The 18,559-nt window shown below is 54.7% G+C and overlaps 6 protein-coding genes across 6 annotated transcripts; 4 read left to right on the top strand and 2 right to left on the bottom strand.

Moving 5' to 3' along the window:
- The first annotated feature begins 946 nt into the window (after positions 1-946).
- Positions 947-2,003, top strand: BKA78DRAFT_326943 (uncharacterized protein). Its single transcript, XM_066889470.1, has one exon. It carries the CDS (start codon positions 1,213-1,215, stop codon positions 1,534-1,536), a length of 324 nt encoding a protein of 107 aa, XP_066739249.1. The 5' UTR covers positions 947-1,212; the 3' UTR covers positions 1,537-2,003.
- Positions 2,004-3,225: 1,222 nt separating this feature from the next.
- BKA78DRAFT_326942 (uncharacterized protein) lies at positions 3,226-3,685 on the top strand. The gene has a single exon (XM_066889469.1). It carries the CDS (start codon positions 3,337-3,339, stop codon positions 3,598-3,600), a length of 264 nt encoding a protein of 87 aa, XP_066739248.1. The 5' UTR covers positions 3,226-3,336; the 3' UTR covers positions 3,601-3,685.
- A 2,718-nt stretch (positions 3,686-6,403) lies between these two features.
- On the top strand, positions 6,404-7,834 carry BKA78DRAFT_357178 (uncharacterized protein; the record flags this gene model as incomplete). The annotated part of the gene is made up of 1 exon (XM_066892175.1): positions 6,404-7,834. One exon carries the CDS (start codon positions 6,404-6,406, stop codon positions 7,832-7,834), a length of 1,431 nt encoding a protein of 476 aa, XP_066739247.1.
- A 5,605-nt stretch (positions 7,835-13,439) lies between these two features.
- On the bottom strand, positions 13,440-14,945 carry BKA78DRAFT_53439 (Ctr copper transporter family-domain-containing protein). The gene is made up of 4 exons (XM_066893333.1): positions 14,504-14,945; positions 14,211-14,412; positions 13,794-13,896; positions 13,440-13,649 (listed from the first exon to the last, which is right to left on the bottom strand). The coding sequence occupies exons 1-4, from the start codon at positions 14,585-14,587 to the stop codon at positions 13,535-13,537; spliced, it is 504 nt and encodes a 167-aa protein (XP_066739246.1). The 5' UTR covers positions 14,588-14,945; the 3' UTR covers positions 13,440-13,534.
- Positions 14,946-14,970: 25 nt separating this feature from the next.
- On the top strand, positions 14,971-16,528 carry BKA78DRAFT_326931 (3-hydroxyanthranilic acid dioxygenase-domain-containing protein). The gene is made up of 2 exons (XM_066889468.1): positions 14,971-15,559; positions 15,636-16,528. Exons 1-2 carry the CDS (start codon positions 15,339-15,341, stop codon positions 16,150-16,152), a joined length of 738 nt encoding a protein of 245 aa, XP_066739245.1. The 5' UTR covers positions 14,971-15,338; the 3' UTR covers positions 16,153-16,528.
- BKA78DRAFT_53421 (origin recognition complex subunit) lies at positions 16,009-18,525 on the bottom strand. The gene is made up of 6 exons (XM_066893332.1): positions 18,307-18,525; positions 17,809-18,257; positions 17,494-17,764; positions 16,595-17,443; positions 16,388-16,533; positions 16,009-16,338 (listed from the first exon to the last, which is right to left on the bottom strand). Exons 1-6 carry the CDS (start codon positions 18,451-18,453, stop codon positions 16,233-16,235), a joined length of 1,968 nt encoding a protein of 655 aa, XP_066739244.1. The 5' UTR covers positions 18,454-18,525; the 3' UTR covers positions 16,009-16,232.
- Positions 18,526-18,559: the final 34 nt, after the last annotated feature.

Here is an 18,559-nt window from a genome sequence, read left to right as displayed (position 1 = left end):
CGTGCATGTATCCTTCCCGCCTCCCGTCCGGTTCGACTTTGCCTGACATGGGGCGCGGCTCTTTGTCGTTGTTGGAAGCGAGGAAAAGGGCGGATGCCTCTCCGCAAATGGCCCAATGAGACGGCACCTCATCCACGACACGGCTGCCTCGACCTGTTCAGCTAAAACAACGTCGTCCCCAAGGTTTACAAGCCAGCGGGCGCTTGGCGTCGTCGGCTTCGGATGATGATGACTCCCTGGGGACGTTGGTATCCTCCCGTCACACTTTCAGCGGTGCGCTATCGTCATCTCCGTCGCATTCCTCTGTGCCAAAACACGGGCACAACGGGCACTGCCAGGGCCCAAGGTACAGGTATAGCCTCAGGGCAAAAAAGGCTTATTGGAGCGGCATCAATGCTTGAAGCGTGCTCGCCTGCCACGTATTTGCACGAGACCTTTGAAAACCCCCCCTGCCAGTTTGCGGCGATAGATGCAGTTTGACCCCGGTCGTACCTGAGGACAGCCGGGACGTAGGCGATGTGAATCGTCTGAGACAGACTGGACCACCAACGTCGCTGTTCGATGGCGGGTTGAGCAGAGGCCGCTGAGCGCGGTTGCAGACCAAAAGGAGGCTAGGCAACTTCAGGAAGTAGCGCCTTGGCCCGCCGACCTCATCAGATGGCCACGCCTACTTTTCGCCAAACTCTGATGACTTTTACCTGCCCTGACCCCCCGAATCAAGAGGGTCTATTATCCACCACTTCCTTCGACCCATTGCCGTCACTTTGTATGTTCCCCTTGTCGCGTCCGTCCCATTTGGCACCCTGTTTGGGTTTTCTCTGTTCCACACGCCTGCTGCCTCTGCTATCCTTATTTCCTGCGTTTCATCGCGTCTAAATTCTTCTTCCACGACCGTCTTCACGTGCTCTATACCAGCCTAGCGCCATGGCGAGCAACAGATGGTCGTCGACGCAAGGCGTGGGCTGCGAGGTTATTGAGGACATGGATGCAGGGGTGCTGTTCTGGGCACATTGATTGCCGTGCCTCCGCTCGTGTCTCAACCTCCCTGGCGTCAACGATCCAGCCGCGATCCACGGTCCACCACAACCATCTTTTTGGTTTATATAACCACCGCCGCCCCCAGAATTTGCACGCTGCTCGCTCTGACATTATCCAACTTCTTTCGCTTCATTTCTGTCGCCATTCGGACAATACTGCAGCGATGCGGCCTTGATGCGGACGTCGGCACTTACATGCCAGTCAGCCAGCGTGCTGCTGCCAAGGCGCATGGATGCTTCCCGCTTGCCCGCCGACAATTTTCTTTTGCCAGCCTGCAGAAACGACTCAAAACTCGTCGCCGCGAAGCTCCCTATACCTGGTAGATCCGCTGTGTCAGCCGCTCTTGTGGCGCGAGGCGCATCTCACTCCCCAAAGCTCCCGGATCCCATTCTTTGTTCCCAGAGATTCTTCAGCTGCACAATCCGGCCATTTTTTGATCGAGCCCCCACTGTTGGGTTGGTGGTGTTTGCGACGCGCCACTTTCAGTTTTGGATCTAGACTCGTCTCGGACTAGGATGCTGCTGACTGAGCCGACGTGGAACGACGTGCATAGGTACGCATTGGAGAGCCATGTCATCCTACCAACAGCCTGGATAGATTGGCGAGTCGCAGGTGGACGCGTACAACTTCAGGCTGGATTTTGAAGTGGACGCATGAGGTGTTGAGGAATAAGCAAACTTGAACGGAGGTTGATGCCGTTCTTCCGTCGCTCAAGCTTCTCGATCCAACCTGGATACGGTTGCAGAGACGAAACGTTCGTGTCAAGAAGCCTTGGCACCGCTCCGCAGTGGGTGGTGAAAGAACTTGGTAATTCCGATGATTTATATCATGTCGAGACGTGGAGTCTTCAAGCGCTTGATGTGTTGAACATGGACAGAATTCTTCTCCTTGTGGATAGTCACAGCGAGTCTCCAAGCGCTTGGTGCGTTGAACATGGAGACAATTCTTCCCCTCGTGAATAGTCACAAGGAGCCTCCAAGCGCTTGCGTCTGAGTGTGCGATGACTTGAAGCTGAGCCTTGGTTGAATTTCTTTCGTCACCTACTGTGGCTCTATGTCACGCTTTGAGTCGAAAAGGGGAAAATTATCCTGCCAAAGATCAGGCAGATCATCCCAACAAGTCGAGGAGCGTAAAAGGGGATTTGGCACGTGAGCCAATTGAAGTTACCAAAGAGAGCATGACAACCGAGACCAGATTGTGAGATCTACCACCGCTTAGTCATCGACCATGAGCCAACCTTGACAGCGAACGTGGCGCTGTGCGACAATTCAAGTACGACTTGATCGCATCGCTGTGTCAAAGAGCACATGTTCAACTGTGTAGAGACGGAGTGCGGGATGTCAGCCAAGGCACGCGTGGAGAGACCGGGGAGAAGCAAGCGATTCGGGCAGACTTTCAGCCTGGACCGGGGATGACAGACGTCGCTAACTACATGTCCCGGACAGAATGAACGGCCCGGCTTTCTTTTCTTAGCCTCTGCAATTTTTGTCTTGATCACAAAAATAAACTGGTCAAGCGGTGGTCGTCCAAGTGATGGTGGAGCCTCCATGTATTTAGTTGGGCGAAGTTATGATGGAAGGAGGCTCTAGTTTGTCGTGGTAAGACGTCTAACCCTAGTGGCGTCGGGCGGATCACGAGCGTTTGAGCGGTCTACTGCCTAAGAAGTTTGGTACCTGGATGCACACAGACTGGCAGTAGCGTCCGTTGCGGCATATTCCCGCCAAAGAGCACTGGAGCAGATTGTGAGGGGAACAAAAAGAGCGCTGAAGTTGGCTGGCGGGATGGGTTGCCAGGGTAGCTGGGTGGTTTGGTTTGATCAAGGTAGGGTAACAGGGCGTGATCCCTGCCACCCCGGCTACGGCTGCTGGCCCGAGGAAGTTCAGGGCGAAGACCGGGAGCGTTATGACGACCATGTCCATGTGCCAGGGTCTGTGGCCAAGCTGCTCGACGTTTTTTGCTTCAAAAAATTGCGACGGAAAAATTGAAAGTGCACAAATGGTAGACAGAGCAACGCAGTCTTAAGGCGACCCAAGTAATAATTTTCTTCACTAGTGATGCGGAGGAAAAAAGGGAGATGCGCTGTCTCGGTTTGTTGGAAACTGCGGCGGTAGGTAGGGTACCTCCCCCGCGGCAATGTCATCATCAGTCAACAGCCATCCCACCTCAGCCTGCCAGCCTGCCTGAAATCCAGGCATTCAAATCCAGCCTCTTCGACCACTACCTGTCAATCGCCACTTCACTCCGCTTCTAGCCCTACCAACCAACCCACACTCCGCCCATACCCACGTCGTACATGTAATGTCCACCTCGTCGCCCGCCTCTGCAGACCTCCCGGTCCCGCCCAAAGAACAACTGCGCGCCATCGCAAAGGCCCAGGACGAAAAGCACCATGCCCTGCGCGCAAAAGGAGACCATGGAGAGGAAGAAGTGGCTGCCAAGCTGATCCAGCGGAATTATCGCGGCTATCGCGAGCGCAGACAGCTCGAGGGCCTGAGGCTAGACGCTTCCACTCGCTGGATTGAGGTAAGACATGTTTTTCTTTTTTCCGACATGGTCGATTAGTGTTGCGCTTCCTTTTTAAGGCATTTTTTCCAATTGTCCGTCGCTGGCCATATTCACATGCCTAGGGATTGATTGCTAACGGACGTGCGCATCAGGCCGTAAAAGAGGGTCAGTAGTATCCACCCCCAACGTCCATCGGCCATGACCAGCGCTGAACTCCTTCAGCGCGCTACAGAAATGCGACACGCCCTCGATCGCGCCACGAGAGCAACCCTCCTTTACCCAAGCCCGACTCCATCCCACAAACCGGCCGCGCGCGCGGCAATTCGGCACCTGCGCGAGAGACCTGGAGACGAGTGGCTACCATTGCCCTTCGCGCCGGCAGCGATGACCACCAGAGCGACACATCGTCAGTGGATACCGGGGCGCTGACTCCACAAGAAAAGGAAGAGCGAAGGAAACGCAAAATAGAAGCAAAGCGATTGCGCGACAAGTCGGCACAGCGGATGCAGTTGCAGTACTACCTCGAACTGGTCGACTCGAAGCACCGATACGGCTCCAACCTGCGCGCATACCACGAGGAATGGAAAAAGTCAGATACGCACGAAAACTTCTTTTACTGGCTCGACTATGGCGAGGGCAAGAATCTCGAGGTTCCCACCTGCTCGCGCGAGCGACTGGAGCGCGAGCAAGTACGGTACTTGAGCCGCGAGGAGCGCTTGAACTACCTGGTCAAGATTGATGGTGAGGGACGTCTCTGCTGGGCAAAAAACGGCGAGCGAGTCAGCACGTCGATGGAGTACAGAGATAGCATAAATGGCATTGTGCCCACGACCGATCAGGACACGCCCGAATTTCGCTCACCGGGAGGACCCGCTTCTCGAAATACCACCTCGTCGTCGAGCAGCTCGAGTTCGAGTGATTCTTCAATTTTCTCCGCATCTGGTGGCCCGGAAGGCGAGCACTACGTCAATAACGACCTGAAGCAGACCAAGGGTGTCAAGAAAATAAAGCACATCTCGGCCGCGGCAGTGCTGGACCATTTGCTCCGCAAGTCTGTCAAGCCCAACAGCTGGATCTTTGTGCGTCTACTCGATTTCTCATCCGTCACACAGTTTGACTAACTTGATCTTTCCTCGTCCACCCAACAGGTCGCAGACACATCGTTCCGCTTGTACGTCGGCATCAAACAATCCGGCGCATTCCAACACTCGAGTTTCCTCCACGGTTCACGCATCAGCGCAGCCGGCCTCCTCAAAGTCAAGGACGGTCTTTTGACCCAACTCTCGCCGCTCTCCGGCCACTACCGACCCCCTACATCCAACTTCCGCGCCTTCGTCCACGCCCTGCGCGATGCCGGCGTTGACATGTCGCACGTCAGCATATCGCGCAGCTACGCCGTCCTGGTCGGCCTCGAAGCGTGGGTCAAAACGAGACGGCGGGTCAAGGGCGTCGGCGAGGTGTTGAAGAGGAGCGAGGAGGCGGTGCTGAGACCGGAAGATGCCAAGGGCCGGAAGGAGAGGGAAATGGATCACTCCAAGGCGGCGAGGAGGGAGGCCGAGGTCTTGAGGTCGGAGGAGGAGGAGAGGAAGAAGAAAGGGTGGAGAGGCCGCTTAGGGCGCAGGTTGAGTCGGCATGTTGAGCCTATCAAGAATGGGGGCGAGAAGGGCGGCGATCCGAGAGCCAAATTACCGGTAGAAGCAAAGGACCTGGGGAAACAAGAGCCGCGCAAAGATGAGCAAAGCAAAGACGAGAAGCCTGAGAATGAGGCAGCAAGCGAGAAGGTGGCAGAAGCGGAAGCTCGAGTGGAGGACGAAGACGCCGAATCGGCCGCACAACCTCTGCCATCGCCCCAGGATCTTGCTGCCGCGAACGCAATAGAGGGCAGTGTCGGCAGTGAAGCCAAAAAGTAGACCTGCGTCTATTTGCTGCCGTCAAGCTGCAAAGCCCTCATCCCGTGGGTTCAACTCTGTCGCGTAACAGACACCGTCGAAGAATAATACGACCCCTACTCGTTCTCGCGCCGCAATCGCACGCTTACACTTTTGTTGCCGCAATAGCATGAGCGACGTCAAGGAAAGACCTTGAAGCAAGTAGACACGCTCTCTGCATATACCCGCGCGCTTGGAGTTGGATGGCTGTTGGGTTGGTTGGTTGGTTGGTAATAACCTATTTTTCTTGATATCCCCTTTGTCTTGAATTACTTTCCTGTACATGGCTGGAATTTTGCTAGAGGTGTTTGCAGTCTGCACGCCTCGGCTTAATGCATGCTCTGAAAACCTACCTGCAAAACAAAGGCCGCATTGTTTAATCTGGTGTGAAGCTCATGAGCAGCGTGCGGCTGTCCTGCTCATCGAGCAGCCCATTGTACCTTCCACTTCTCTGATGCAGTCATTGCCGCGCAAGAACACTCGATTTGGTAAGTTTTGTTTGTTTTCTCCCTCCCTGTCCGCGCGCTTCTGCCTCTTCACTCACTTCCATTCTCGCGTGGATTTGAGCACACTCATCATTTCCCAATCATCCTTTCCCATCATCAAGTGGTAGAGTTTTTCGCCACTTTTCCCCTCTGATCCCCACACACACCAAACGTCTGCCTACCAGTGGCATTTGTCGCTTATCAGATTCGCTTTGCCTCCTGCGTCGCATTTCACTCAAAGCACGTGTGCATACGGCCCTTACTCTGATCAACGGCGAAAGGAAGGTCTCAAGCTAGGTTCAGGCAGTAGGCAGTCGCCAAGTACCTGATCAGCCTGACAGCTTCACGAACACACGCGCCGGCTACCACCTGGCCAAACGTTTCGCGGGTCATACTCCTTCCAGCTTCAGCATCAACCACCATCCACCGGCTCCGCATCAGCTTAACATGGCGAACAAGAAAAGAAAGAGCGGCAACAACACGACCAAGGCGGCGAACAAGACTAAGAGCGCGAAGCATGCCAATGACTTGTCGAGCCAAGAATTCGAGGCGCAGTTGAGAGAGGCGTCTGGAAAAAAGGAATTCAAGTCCGTCGTACAAGTACAAGAGAAGGAGATTGAGACGACGAAGAACGGTGTGGAAGATGGAATTAAGAAGAAGGAGTCACCAGAACCCGACTTCGAACTTGAGCGTCTCTTCGTCACATTTGATGGAGAAGGCTTGCCCGTAGCTGCGCGCACCACGGCAGGCCCAGCCATGATCATCAAGCACGTCCCTTCGCCGACTCTGAGAGAGCCTCATCGTGTCGTTCCGCGCTTCCAATACACCATCCCTGACGATGCTGCCGGCTCGGAACTCTTCCCTCTCATGGTGCATGTTGGACAAGGCCTCATGGATCCAGAAAACTTGCCTGGCCGAATGAAGCAAGAGGGCCAGGACTGGGCCGACTGGGACACGCTTCTCCACGAAGCTCGCGTCGGCTGCGACGTGCTGTGGTACGAGTGGGTTCACGCATACACGACCCCTTTCGAGCCGCCCTTCGTCGTCTGCGAGGGCTGGCGCGCGCAGCGCATCCTCGACTGCACCGCTTTCGAGGATCCGGAGCTGGACCGCTTCTTCTCGGCCGGCGGCGCCAACAAGAGCAACAACGAGGAAGACGATGGCGACATGGAAGACGGCGAAGTGGTCGACGAAGACGACGACGACTCCTTGTCCGACGTCTCGAGCACCCTGAGCGACGCGGGCAGCGACGCGGGCAGCGAATGGAGCGACATTGTCGACAAGATCGACAACGACATGCTGGAGCGCATGCTGGCGACGGCGCGCGAGGCAGGCAAGTACGAAGTCGACATTGCCGGCGCAACGCCGCTCCCACCGCTGCAAGAGCCGCAGCATCCGGCCAACGGCAACGGCAACCACCTGCGGTCAGACCCAGGTACGCGGTTCGGCGATGGAGTGTTTCGCTTCCTCAGAGATCTGGGGTACGATTGCACTGACATCGCTGACAACGACATTGAGAATCAGATGCGAGCGCAGACGCCGAACGACCGCCCGACTATGTACGAGCAATCGCGCCGCAGGAGGAAGAAGGCGAATGAAGGCGCTCGGGCACGAGGCTTCCCCGGCTGCGACGAGAACGAGGGCCTGGATGCGGAGACAATGCATCGGAAAAGGATGGCGGCTCAGGCATTCCGCTGGGCCGAAGAAGACGTGCGTCGTTTTCGTGATCAGGAGCCGTGCTTTCCGAGTGCGGTGAATAGCAACATGTACCTCCGAGGTGGTGGAGTGGGACGTTCGTGGCAAGTGGAGCGGCAGAGTCAGGGGTTTGTTCTGGGTGAGGTTGAGGATGAAGACGAGTGGGAGGATGTGGAGGGATGAGACGGAGCGGACGCGTGTGGTTTCTCCAGATGCTCGGATTCGTCTTGCGCGCCAGCTGGTGCTTCGGTGTTCGGTTGATAGGTTGACAGGGGAAGGTTCAAAACGTCGAGTGGTAGTTGGGGACAAAGATAGGCCACACACAGCAGCGACAAATTACCAACGCCACACTCTACAATCACCAATCCCCCTCCACTCATCTTTCTTTTCAGTCGTATGCGTCTGTTCAACAGAGACTCCTGCAGTGTCCACTACCAGGAGCAGGTCGTCTTTTCAAGCATCATCACTTTCGGAAAACGATGTGGAAGGGCAAGGAAAGCTAATGATAAAGGGACTTCAACTCCACTGGGGTGCTCGTCTGGCGCTTGGTGGTGGTGTGGACAGACAAACGAACACGGCCCAGTACGACGCTTTATTTTCTTCCACACAAGGAGTGTATGCTTCCAATCCTTGTGCAGGCCCCACCAAGCAATGGCTCCCGGAACGATGGATGAAGAAGCAAGCTAGGAAAGTGGGAAGTCTGTTGGGTTTTATACCTTGCGATTCGCCAAATCGACCACGTGGGAGAGCGGCGTGCCAACATTCAGGGGCTGAGCTGGTAAGACTGGAGGGACAATCTTCGTATGGTAGCACGATCAGCGAGCGAACAGTGATGATGTCCAGCAACGTTGGTCGACATAGCGAGTCTCTGGGTCCGCAGCCATAGTCAACGGCTCACCTGGCACCAGGTAAATGCTCCTCCAGGATGCTTCAACGACAAGGCGACCACGAACCAGTCGCCGGTTGCTATTGTTGTGGGCAGACGGCAGTGTCCGATGACTCCTTGTGTCGCCGCTGCACCTGTAAATTTCTGGCTAGGATTTTGAAAGAACCTGAAAACAAGGGTAGAGCGCGAGGTTTTATACTTGCTAGTTTCTAGACGCCCGGCTATCGGAGTGCGCCAGACACGTGCAGAGGCTTTGTGCTGCGGTTGTGGCAGGAGATATTATTCAGCTGACCTCTCTGGCTTTTGGTCAAAAGTTAGCCCAAACTGCTTGAACCTGTGCATTTTAGCCCAATGCTGCCACAATAGGTGAGGAAAATTCAAACTAGTCTCAGCTTTACGTCGTCACACCTTTAGACGCAAGCGCTTGAATGCTCCTTGTGACTACCCATCAAGAAAAAATTCTCTCCCTGTTGAAGGCATCAAACACTTGAGAACTCCACATCTCTGTGTATTTTAACTTGGCGGCAGAAATTCTTGGATTAGCAATTTCTTTTGTCACCCACCATGCTGCCAATTGCCCTTAAGATGCAGTCTGTGATGTACTGATGGTGTCTATCTTTACGATGGGAAGCTATGATGATGGAGAAACCAAGAAAGAGAGCAGGTGCGCCCATGGACGTGGTCACCTATCCAGGCAGTCACCAATGACGTCAACCAAACCCAACTGGATGGGATTCCCTTCTCTTGGCGATCTCTATTACATCTAGATACCATTGGCTGGTGGAGTAAACCTAAAGCACCAAGAGCGGGCCGCTGGACCGTTCATCAACACGACGCAGAAAGCATCTTGTAACAAGGAACTGGGCCGCGGACAGGTCAAATGCCGTGCCGGACCAAATAGACTGAGAGCAGCGAGACTACCTTTGCTCCTTTCCTTGTCCCCGTGTGTTAATAATGCTCCTATCGTTCTGTCAGGCACCTCCCACATCCTCTTCTCTTGAACGAACACCAACAGCAATCACCCTCAACCGACAGACACAGCAAGAGCCTGCGAGCATCTCCCAGCTCAATATTCCTCCCCCAAGCATCCACACCCAGCAAAATGGACGTCTTCTCCGCCAACTGCCACCGCTGGGGCGAAGGCGTTGCCGCCGGCGCCGACCAGTTCTTCGCGCACGACGCGTCCAGCTTCTTCTGCGAACTGGGCAAGCACCTCAATCGCGCAGGCCACGAGAGTCGCCAAGGCTTCGAAGGCGCCATGGCTGAAGCCGGGAAGAGTTTTGAAGGAAAGCCTCGCCGCACGGAGATTTGGCTGGCATGAGCTTCGAGGGCACCGTCATGGCGGTAGGCGAAAGCCTTGAGGGCACGCGCAGGTGCGCCGAGGAGGTTTTCACGAAAGACGTGCCAGAGTTCTTTGCGTAGAATGCAGAGGTGGTGGCGCGGCTGCTGGCGGATGCTGCATTGTTCTTCAAGTATGTTGGAGAGAATGTGTTTGGTCCTGCAGTGCGCGTTGCACTCCAGCAGCTGGCGGCCGGCGTCAGCGCATCGCTGGCCCAGATCGACATCACGGCGCGCCGGACGCAGCGCTTCTTTGAGCATACGACGAGGCGCGTGGGTGACGCGTGTGCCTCGACGTTCGTCAGTATCAAGTGGGACCAGATCCCGAAGAAGGGGCGTGCGTGGATGGAGCGGCATCCCTGGAAGACTGCCTTTTACGTAGCGTGCAGTGTTGTCTTCATCGTACAAGCGCTGGCGTACGGTCCTGCTTTGGGCACGTTTGGGTTCTCTGCTGCCGGGCTTGGTGCTGGTAAGTGGTCATTGAATCGCTTTACCCCTATTCGTCTTCGTATAATGGGGTACTACTGCAAAATATATTGACAGAAAGTGGCATCAGATTCAATAACAACGGTATCCACCGCATATGTGGTACTCCTGGCGTAGTGGTCGGGGAAGGGTCACGACAAGGAGCATCCCCCAGTTTACAAGTGTCTTCTGGTAAGAGTTGCTCCCGGGTTCAATCCTCGCCGTTGTTATTTTGTTTTATCAGTTTTTCTTTTTCCCTTTTTTTCCGCCGATGATGTCGTTTCCCTGCTTATCCCACCATGCCCACCTTGCCATTTGCATCACAATGGCAGCGGCGATCCCGGCAGAAACCACCCGCCCTCATCCTCCATCCTCTGCTCACGATGCTCCTTGGTGGAGAGATGAGTGCTGATGGCAACTGCTTTTTTGTGCAGGATCGCTGGCTGCAGGTAGTCAGTCGGCGTATTCGCCCGTCGTTGCTGGCGGCGTTTTCACCACGCTTCAGAGCGCAGCGATGGGAGGCTATGGCGCTGGGACTATTGCTGCGTTGACTCAGGCCAGCGCAGCTACGGCAGCAACGGCAGTGGGATTGTCAAACATCGATTCGAAAAAAGTCGATGAGGATGAGAAAGAAGAGTAGGGCGTCTGACCTCAATTTGTTGACTGGATTGCACTTCAGTTTTCGTGGTTAAGGGAAGGTGATCTATGCGTTGTCCAGCTTGCCAGGGTCTGAAGCAAACACCGGACAACGCTACAGCATGCTGTCGTCTTTCATCAAGAATTCACACAGCCTTTGGACGGCGTCAATACAAAACACCAGTTTCTCGTTGCGTGAAAGCAGTTCAATAAATCCACGACGATAACGCATCTCAACAGGCGGGACAGAGAACGGAACAAGAGCGATATCCATTACTGGTACGTCGTTTCAATTCTGCAGGCACGGGCGCTCAGGATGAGTCAAAATAGCAAGAGAAGGAGGAACACCTTTTATACCTGTGGTCCTTCCAAATGAGTCAAGATTGCCTTGAGCACGTGGGCGAGCTCCGGGCCTTCTGCAGTAGTTGCGACCCACAAATCCGATAGGTCGGCCCCTGGCTAGAGACACCGCAAGATCAACAGCGTGCTCTATCATTGTAAGGCAATGCTGAGTCTTTACAACCAGTCCAGGTGCTCTCTAGAGTACGCAATTGCAAGCGAGCAGGAAGGAACAGAGGGCCAAAAAGAGAAAATATCTCCTTCTCAGCTAGGTGCACGCCAACAGAGACAGTCGTCCATTAGGATGTTGAGATAGGCTGGGAATTGTCAGGTAGCAAGTGAGAATGACTCCGAGAAATGAGGAGAGAGCTGGGGCTTATATACCCGCCAACCTTCCACAGTGGTCACCTGGTCCTGAGCAGACCTGCCTGGGCCTGAGGCTGGTGCCTAGCGGACGTTCTTGCATAAATCCGACCTTGCCCTTTTCGGCAATCACTGACATACCACCCCCTTACCCCCTACGCTACCCCTGGGGACCTCCTATGTGCAAGTATCTGCGAATTTAAAAAAGTTCTCCGGCCAAAGTTCCATAGACGTTCGAAGTTGCAAGATCCGGACTAACCGTTTTCGGACATCTTAGTCACGCCCGCCCATGCCCAACCATGCCAACGTGGACGAGCTCCTCGTGCCTTCCGCAGCAGTCACAAGTTCAGTCAAAGGCCTCTTCGAACACTCGGCAAGAGTAACATCAATCCATCATACACACACAATGCTGATTCCGCTCAATCAGAAAAGACGGTCCTGAACAACGTTTTCTCACACGCTTTCCCCTGAAGCGCTCGTAGCTACAAGGCGCAGCTCCCGCAAAACCAAACACCGACAGAAAGTGGGTTCCTTCAAAGTCTGTCCACAACGCCGGTCACTCCTGCAGAAGTCAACTGCCTTTCCTTCACAGACAGTCCAGCGAACTTCCTTTGCTGGCAGTGGAAATCCGGCAGCTGAAGAGCGGTTGAGCAAGACAGAGGCAGGAGGAAAGGTGGGTGTTTTTATACCCACAATCCAGTCACATGTCTGACCTGCGCTTTTGGGCTTCGCACACGCTACCGAGATCAGCCAACGTCCACTCCACTCGCTCTTCAAACAACATCCCAACTCCACGTGGCATCACTAAAAGACAACGGTGATGAGTCGCGTCAATGCCCCAAAGCACTGCGTACCATCATCAGCCGAAGCTGTTGTCTTGCTCGGACTAGCATTCTACCGTATCCGCTAGTCTCGCGGGCCTCAGGGCTGAAGCAGCAACGCGCAAAACAAAAAGTCGTTCGTCGAGTTTGTACCATCGGCCAACGCAGCACACCAGTCGAGGCGTGCCAGATTTCCCAAATCCCGAAGCAACGGCACGTCTGTGAGGAAACAAGTCTGCCAGAAGCAAGAAGTCGAGGGGTTTTATACTTGCCGGAGGCTCCCATGCCCGCCGCAAGCGCATGGCAGCGACATTCCGCGTGACGACGCCATGAACAGCTGGTGCCTGGGATCTTCCGCGATTTGATCAGCTGAGCAATACGCGACTGGCTGGATTCCAGGGGTCGAGCGCAGCTCGTCAGGTATAAAAACCACGACTTCCTGCAGTCAACGGCTACCCCATCGGTGGACTCGCCGCAGAAAGTGAATATAGAAGCTCATTCTGTACTGGCTGGAGTCAAGTCAAACACGGTCCAATATCTTGGCTTGTTTGGCCTCCCTCTGCGGCCAAGTCCATATCCAAGTCCACTCCGCGGATCTGTCGACACTTTATAAGAAATCGTCGCGCAGCATTATTGTCCTGATGTGTAGCACATCAACAGCAGCGGATTCTAACAGCGTGACAAATGGTAGTTGTTTTGTCAGTCGAGAGAGAGATAAATTGCCAGACTCGCTTCCAAGATGGGTCGTCAAGCTGCTGAGAACACACGCATACAACGTCTGCCTGTTATGCCGTGCCCTAACCGCCCAATCAATTACCGTTCCAAGCTCTGTCCACCGGCCGTGATGATGATTCTGTGCTCCAAAAACTCATTAAATTAGCCCTTTTACGCCACGCAGTGCCGTCACTTTGAACAGTCCGACCGTGATTCTTCCATCCAACGTCTACCTCTTCAAGAACCATTGCTCATGTCAATCTCATGCGAGTACCGCGATTTGACAGATGAAAGGCGCGGGGTGGTGAGCCCGACTTTTTCTCAGTGACAAGCAACAGACTTGGTAGCGCTTGTGTTGCTAAAGACGACGTAGCCAATGAAGGCACCGACCGCGACGGAGAGCATGACCCAGCCGTTATATGTCATGAAGAGGAGCCTGGTAATAGAGGTCAGTCAACACATCCAACACCCACCGCAGCATACCACAGTCCCGCGATTCCCACCCAGACACAGAAGCGCCGGTGGCCCGGGCAGTGGAACCTCAGGCAGAACAAACCGAAGTGGACACTGAAATACTCACATGATGAAAAATGAATAAAAGACCTGGACGGCATAGAGCACGCCCTTGACGATGGTGGCCCTCTTCTGGTCGCGGGCGGTCCAGGGACCAGCGCGCCTTCTGTCTGTCGACCATAGCGATGAGCTCGAGTCGTTGTTAGGGGTGATGGTGGCGGAGCCGTCTTCAGAGTCACGGTAGGTTGGGTCTTTTTGATTTGTGGGAAGCTGGGTAAGCTTTGTGTTTTTGGTTGTGGTTTGTGGGAGAAGAGGAAAGTGGAAAGGGGCGCGATGCGAGGGAAAAGATGTGGGGAATCTGATAGACTGAAGGGATGGTGTTGGAGATGATATGTAGGGAGCTTCCACACAGCAGGTCTTCGACGTCACAACACGGGAGAACACACAAAGGCAAGAGGGGGAAGAGAGAGGGAGTGGAACTAACCAGGCAGTCCTGGCCCATCATCCTTAACCTTCTGTCTCGCCGCAACCGACGCCTCATAGCGTCGCGAGACCTCGCGGACGCCCTCGTAACCCGCACACAATAAGGCGACAGCAACGAGCGAGAACAGCAAGCTCAGAGTGCCTGTGATGTGCCAGCCGCGGAACACGATGCACAGGTCTGTCGTGTCCCAGGTGAAGAGCATCTGGTAGAATCAGCCATGAGTGCTTTGATGGTAAACATGCTTTATGTTGATATTGTTGATGACGGAAAGCATGAGAGTGACGGAGACGAACGTTCATGTTGCACTTGTGACCCATGTCCATTCCACCATGACCGCCGTGGTCCATTCCGCCATGGTCCATGCCCGAGTGATCCATCTTCTCCCTTCCTTAAATGGTGCAGAGTCGATTTGGATGTAAACGCGCGATGCAGGGTAGATGGGTGTCAGCAGTCGCCGCGTATGTGCCGATAACTCAAAGACAGGATCGACGACAAGATGGAGGGAAAAGTCTCTTGGCAGACAGAAAAACACAGACAGGAGCCGAGGACAGCTTTATCTGATGGCTCGGGCCGTTCGTCACGAGTGTTTTGGGTCGCGGGTGAGATGGGTGAGCAAGTTCGAGGTGGTTAGGCTGATGGATTAGGTAAGGGCACGCGGCCTGTCTCTGCCTGAGGCATGAGCCGACGGATTGGGTCGAGCATGACCAAGCTCTCCCTTATCTAAGCAACATCATGACTCGCCAATGCGCCAGGCTGTCTCGACTCTCGAACGATGTCATAGCTCCAGAGGCTCCTCACGGATTGACTTTCCTCTCCTCAGGTCGGACCATATCCGACCACCACCAGGTCCGCTGCCGACTCCCAAGACCAGAACGCTGCCGCCCTTGTTCCTCTTTTTGCTCGGATTCGCATCGCCTCGTTCGTCGCGTATCCACCGGCAACTGCTTCCGATCCACGCCTTGCGCAACCTTGATCTGCCCGTGGATTTTTTGATTTCCAATCGCAACCAATCGCTACGCCCCGCTCCGCCGTACGCTTCCGCTGTCCGCGCGGTGTTGCACAGACAAGCAATTGTACAGCCTCGCCCCCCGCTCCGGTATAAAACGCAGATAGTCCCTGGAGATCTTCATGATGCATTTCGCCCGCCGCATAATATCATCCACCGGTTTGCGCCGCTCCGCAACCGCACTTCGCACCTCATCGTCTACCGGAATCGCAAGGACCTCACCGCGCGCCATGGCAGCCGTCCAGTCACCACAGAGCGCCAGCTTCTCGAGCAACGGCGCGTTGAAGCAAGAGCCGCAAAGACAAACCGAGACGTTGGCGAGTCCAATCAACCTGCCAAAATGGTATTGCACCTACTCTACTTAATTCGACAACCCGCGCGCGCTCCACCCTACTAACGCAATGCCTTTGAACACGCAGGCTAAAAGAAAACTCGCACCTCCTCAAGCCGCCCGTCAACAACTACTGCGTCTGGAACAGCAGCGCAACAGTCATGATCGTCGGCGGACCCAACGCGCGCACCGATTACCACATCAACTCGACGCCCGAGTACTTCTACCAACACAAGGGCCGCATGCTGCTCAAAGTCGTCGACCACGACCCCGCCGCCGGTCCGGACGCGCCGCCCCAGTTCCGCGATATCTACATTGATGAGGGCGACATGTTTTTGCTGCCCCCGAATGTGCCGCATAATCCAGTGCGCTTTGCCGATACCGTGGGTGTGGTTTTGGAGCAGAAGAGGCCGGAAGGCAGCATCGATCGCCTGAGGTGGTATTGTCAAGGCTGTAGCAGCCAGGTGCACGAGAAGAGCTTCCACTGCACGAACTTGGGGACGCAGATTAAGGAGGCGGTTGAGTCGTTCAAGGCGGATACCGAGGCGCGGACTTGTAAGAAGTGTGGGGAGCTGTGTGATGTTGCGCCTAGGAAGGCCGAGTAAAGGTTACGGGAGAGTCTTTGGCGCAGAGTTTGATTCTTTTCGAGGAAGCGTGCGAACGGTTGAGAAATCCCGTGGCACATCTAGAGGCCCTTCCAGGCCAGTTTAGCGACATGATCAGTCTTTTTCCTGCTGGCCTTTATGAAGCCCAAATACCGCAACTCGGCGAGTGAGCGCTGGAACAAGGCCCTGCTTTTGTCAGCTTTTAATTGCGGAGATTTGTCTCGAGACGACCCACATGATAGTTTCAGCATCATTGTCACTCTCCTGGCCAATGATGGCATTGAACGCCAGCCACAGATCGTGTACGTTGATCAGATTTCCCGACTCCAGATACAGCTGATAGAGGATGGCGACTGGTGGCTGAGTTGGTGAAAGTGCGCCCTGTGGCAAATCGTCAGCTCATTATCCAAAGCCCATCAGCTTCAAACTTAGGAAAACAGACCTCCTTGCTTCCCTCACAACAGACGCAAGACAGGTAATCCCACGGTCTGGATAACGCCCGCTCGACCACATAGCGCGGCCGCGGTATGAAGACATCGCGATGCGGGCTCTTGAGATCATACACGACAACCTCATGCAGAAAGAGGTCCTGCGGCTTCAACAGCATCTCGCGAAAGAAGCCATCAAGGCGCCCGTGCAGCTCATCCACAATTTGGCTGTACTCGGCATCGCCGTTCGACATGGACGAGGCTGATTTGGCCAGCGACACCTTTTGCGCAACGACAGTCGTGCGCAGCGTCGTCGTCGCGCTATGGTCATGAGCCGAGCGCAGCGGCTGGTTGGGCTGCGCAGAGACGAGTTTGTCCAGCGATTCCATCAGCCGCGAGATGACGTCGACGCCAGCGTCGGCTTTGTGGAGGACGGCCAGCAAACGTGCGAGCACGTCTGATGGTGCCTTTTTGACGGAAAGCAGAAAGTCGCGGAGGAGTGGCGAGTCGAGGAGAGTCCCCGAGGCGGCGCGTACGTAGAGCGTGGAGAGCGGGATCCGTGGAAGACGAGGGATGCAGGTGCGGAGTTTCTGGAGAATGTCGATGGTGTCGACTATGTCGCCCATTCGGATCCGCGCTGCGTTGGCGTACTCTTTTGTCCAGTCGAAAAGTGTCTCGTCGGACTCGAGCAGCGCGCGTACAACATCGGCGTGACGCTGCTCGAGGAGATCCTCAATCAGTCTGCGAAAGGATCCAAGGTTACGCAGGGCTTCAAGGTCCTCTTTTGATACATCCTTGTATTTGAGTCCTTTGCGGAGAAAAATGCTTAGGGGGTTTGCAAAAAAGTGGGACATGTAAGCATACTAGCAGGGTCAGCAATCTGTTGCAGTATTCATCGATTCATGAATCAAACCTTCAAAGCATCAGCAAAAGTCTCGACGCTCTGGATATGGTCTTTGTGTCTTTCCAAGATCCGACTAGCCAGCTCTGGGCCAAGCCAAAGAGGTTGATCGCCATGGAGCGTTGTGCGAAAGACTTGCTCGAGGACTTCATCTGCCTGCGTAACATCGAATTTTTGGCCACGCAGACAGCGTATCGCGGTGCTGGGAAGCTTTTCTTGGAAGCCTTCTGCTGACGTGCCGATGCCGAAAAGAAGCACGAATGGGATGCGATCCAACCAAGAACTACAGAAATCAGCAACACTTCTAGGAGGAGAGAAAGGACGTACCTCATTAGCTGAATTGTATCGGCAAGCAAAGGTCCATCAAAGGCCTCGCTATCCTGGAAAGTGACAACAACATGCTTCGGCTGCTGGTCTTGACACCACTCGTACAACAGCTGCAAATCGTAGTTGAGCAGCTTTGGGCCTTTGCGGCGCGTCACCACGTGTTCGTCCCCATCGTCTTCTTCAGCGGCAGTTGCCTTGCGAATGACATTTTTGAGGAGGGTCTTCAGATTGGGACACTCTGTCGACTTGAGTGATACAAAGACGCTTTCTGTTTCATTCGAGACTCGCTCAGCCAAGCTGTCGAAGAATTGCGCGTGCGACGCGATGGCCGGCCCAGCGACTACAAGGCCAGCCGGGATGCGAGAGCCTTGGTCAGGGCTGAAGTCGGAGTCTTTGATGAAAGTCGTAATCTCATCCTGAGTAGATCGGTGCACGTCGGCTACGATTTTCTGGCAGGTTTGAGAAGAAAGAATGGTAAGATGGAGGGAGCGTACGCACGTTTATCCGCCCTTCCTGCACTTCCCACAACTCGCGACAAGTGCGCTTTCGCAGGGTCCAAGACGGGCTCTCTTTGGCAGCTACGCGTCGGCGTTTGGAAGACCTTTCATCTGTTGGTTTGAAAACATAGCACTTTTCGTGTTCCATCTCTTGCAATGCTCCAATGTTGTTGATGTTGCTGGAGGAAGGATGTTGGTAGTTGGCCGACAAGGAACGGGGAAACGCGACTGCGCGAACGCACGTGCCAGGCGTG

This window comes from Phyllosticta capitalensis, assembly GCF_038381095.1.
Source record: "Phyllosticta capitalensis strain CBS 128856 chromosome Unknown BKA78scaffold_12, whole genome shotgun sequence".
In the NCBI taxonomy this organism is placed as follows: domain Eukaryota; kingdom Fungi; phylum Ascomycota; class Dothideomycetes; order Botryosphaeriales; family Phyllostictaceae; genus Phyllosticta; species Phyllosticta capitalensis.
Note: the sequence above shows the minus strand (reverse complement) of the source record. Positions and strands in the feature narration are given on the sequence as shown.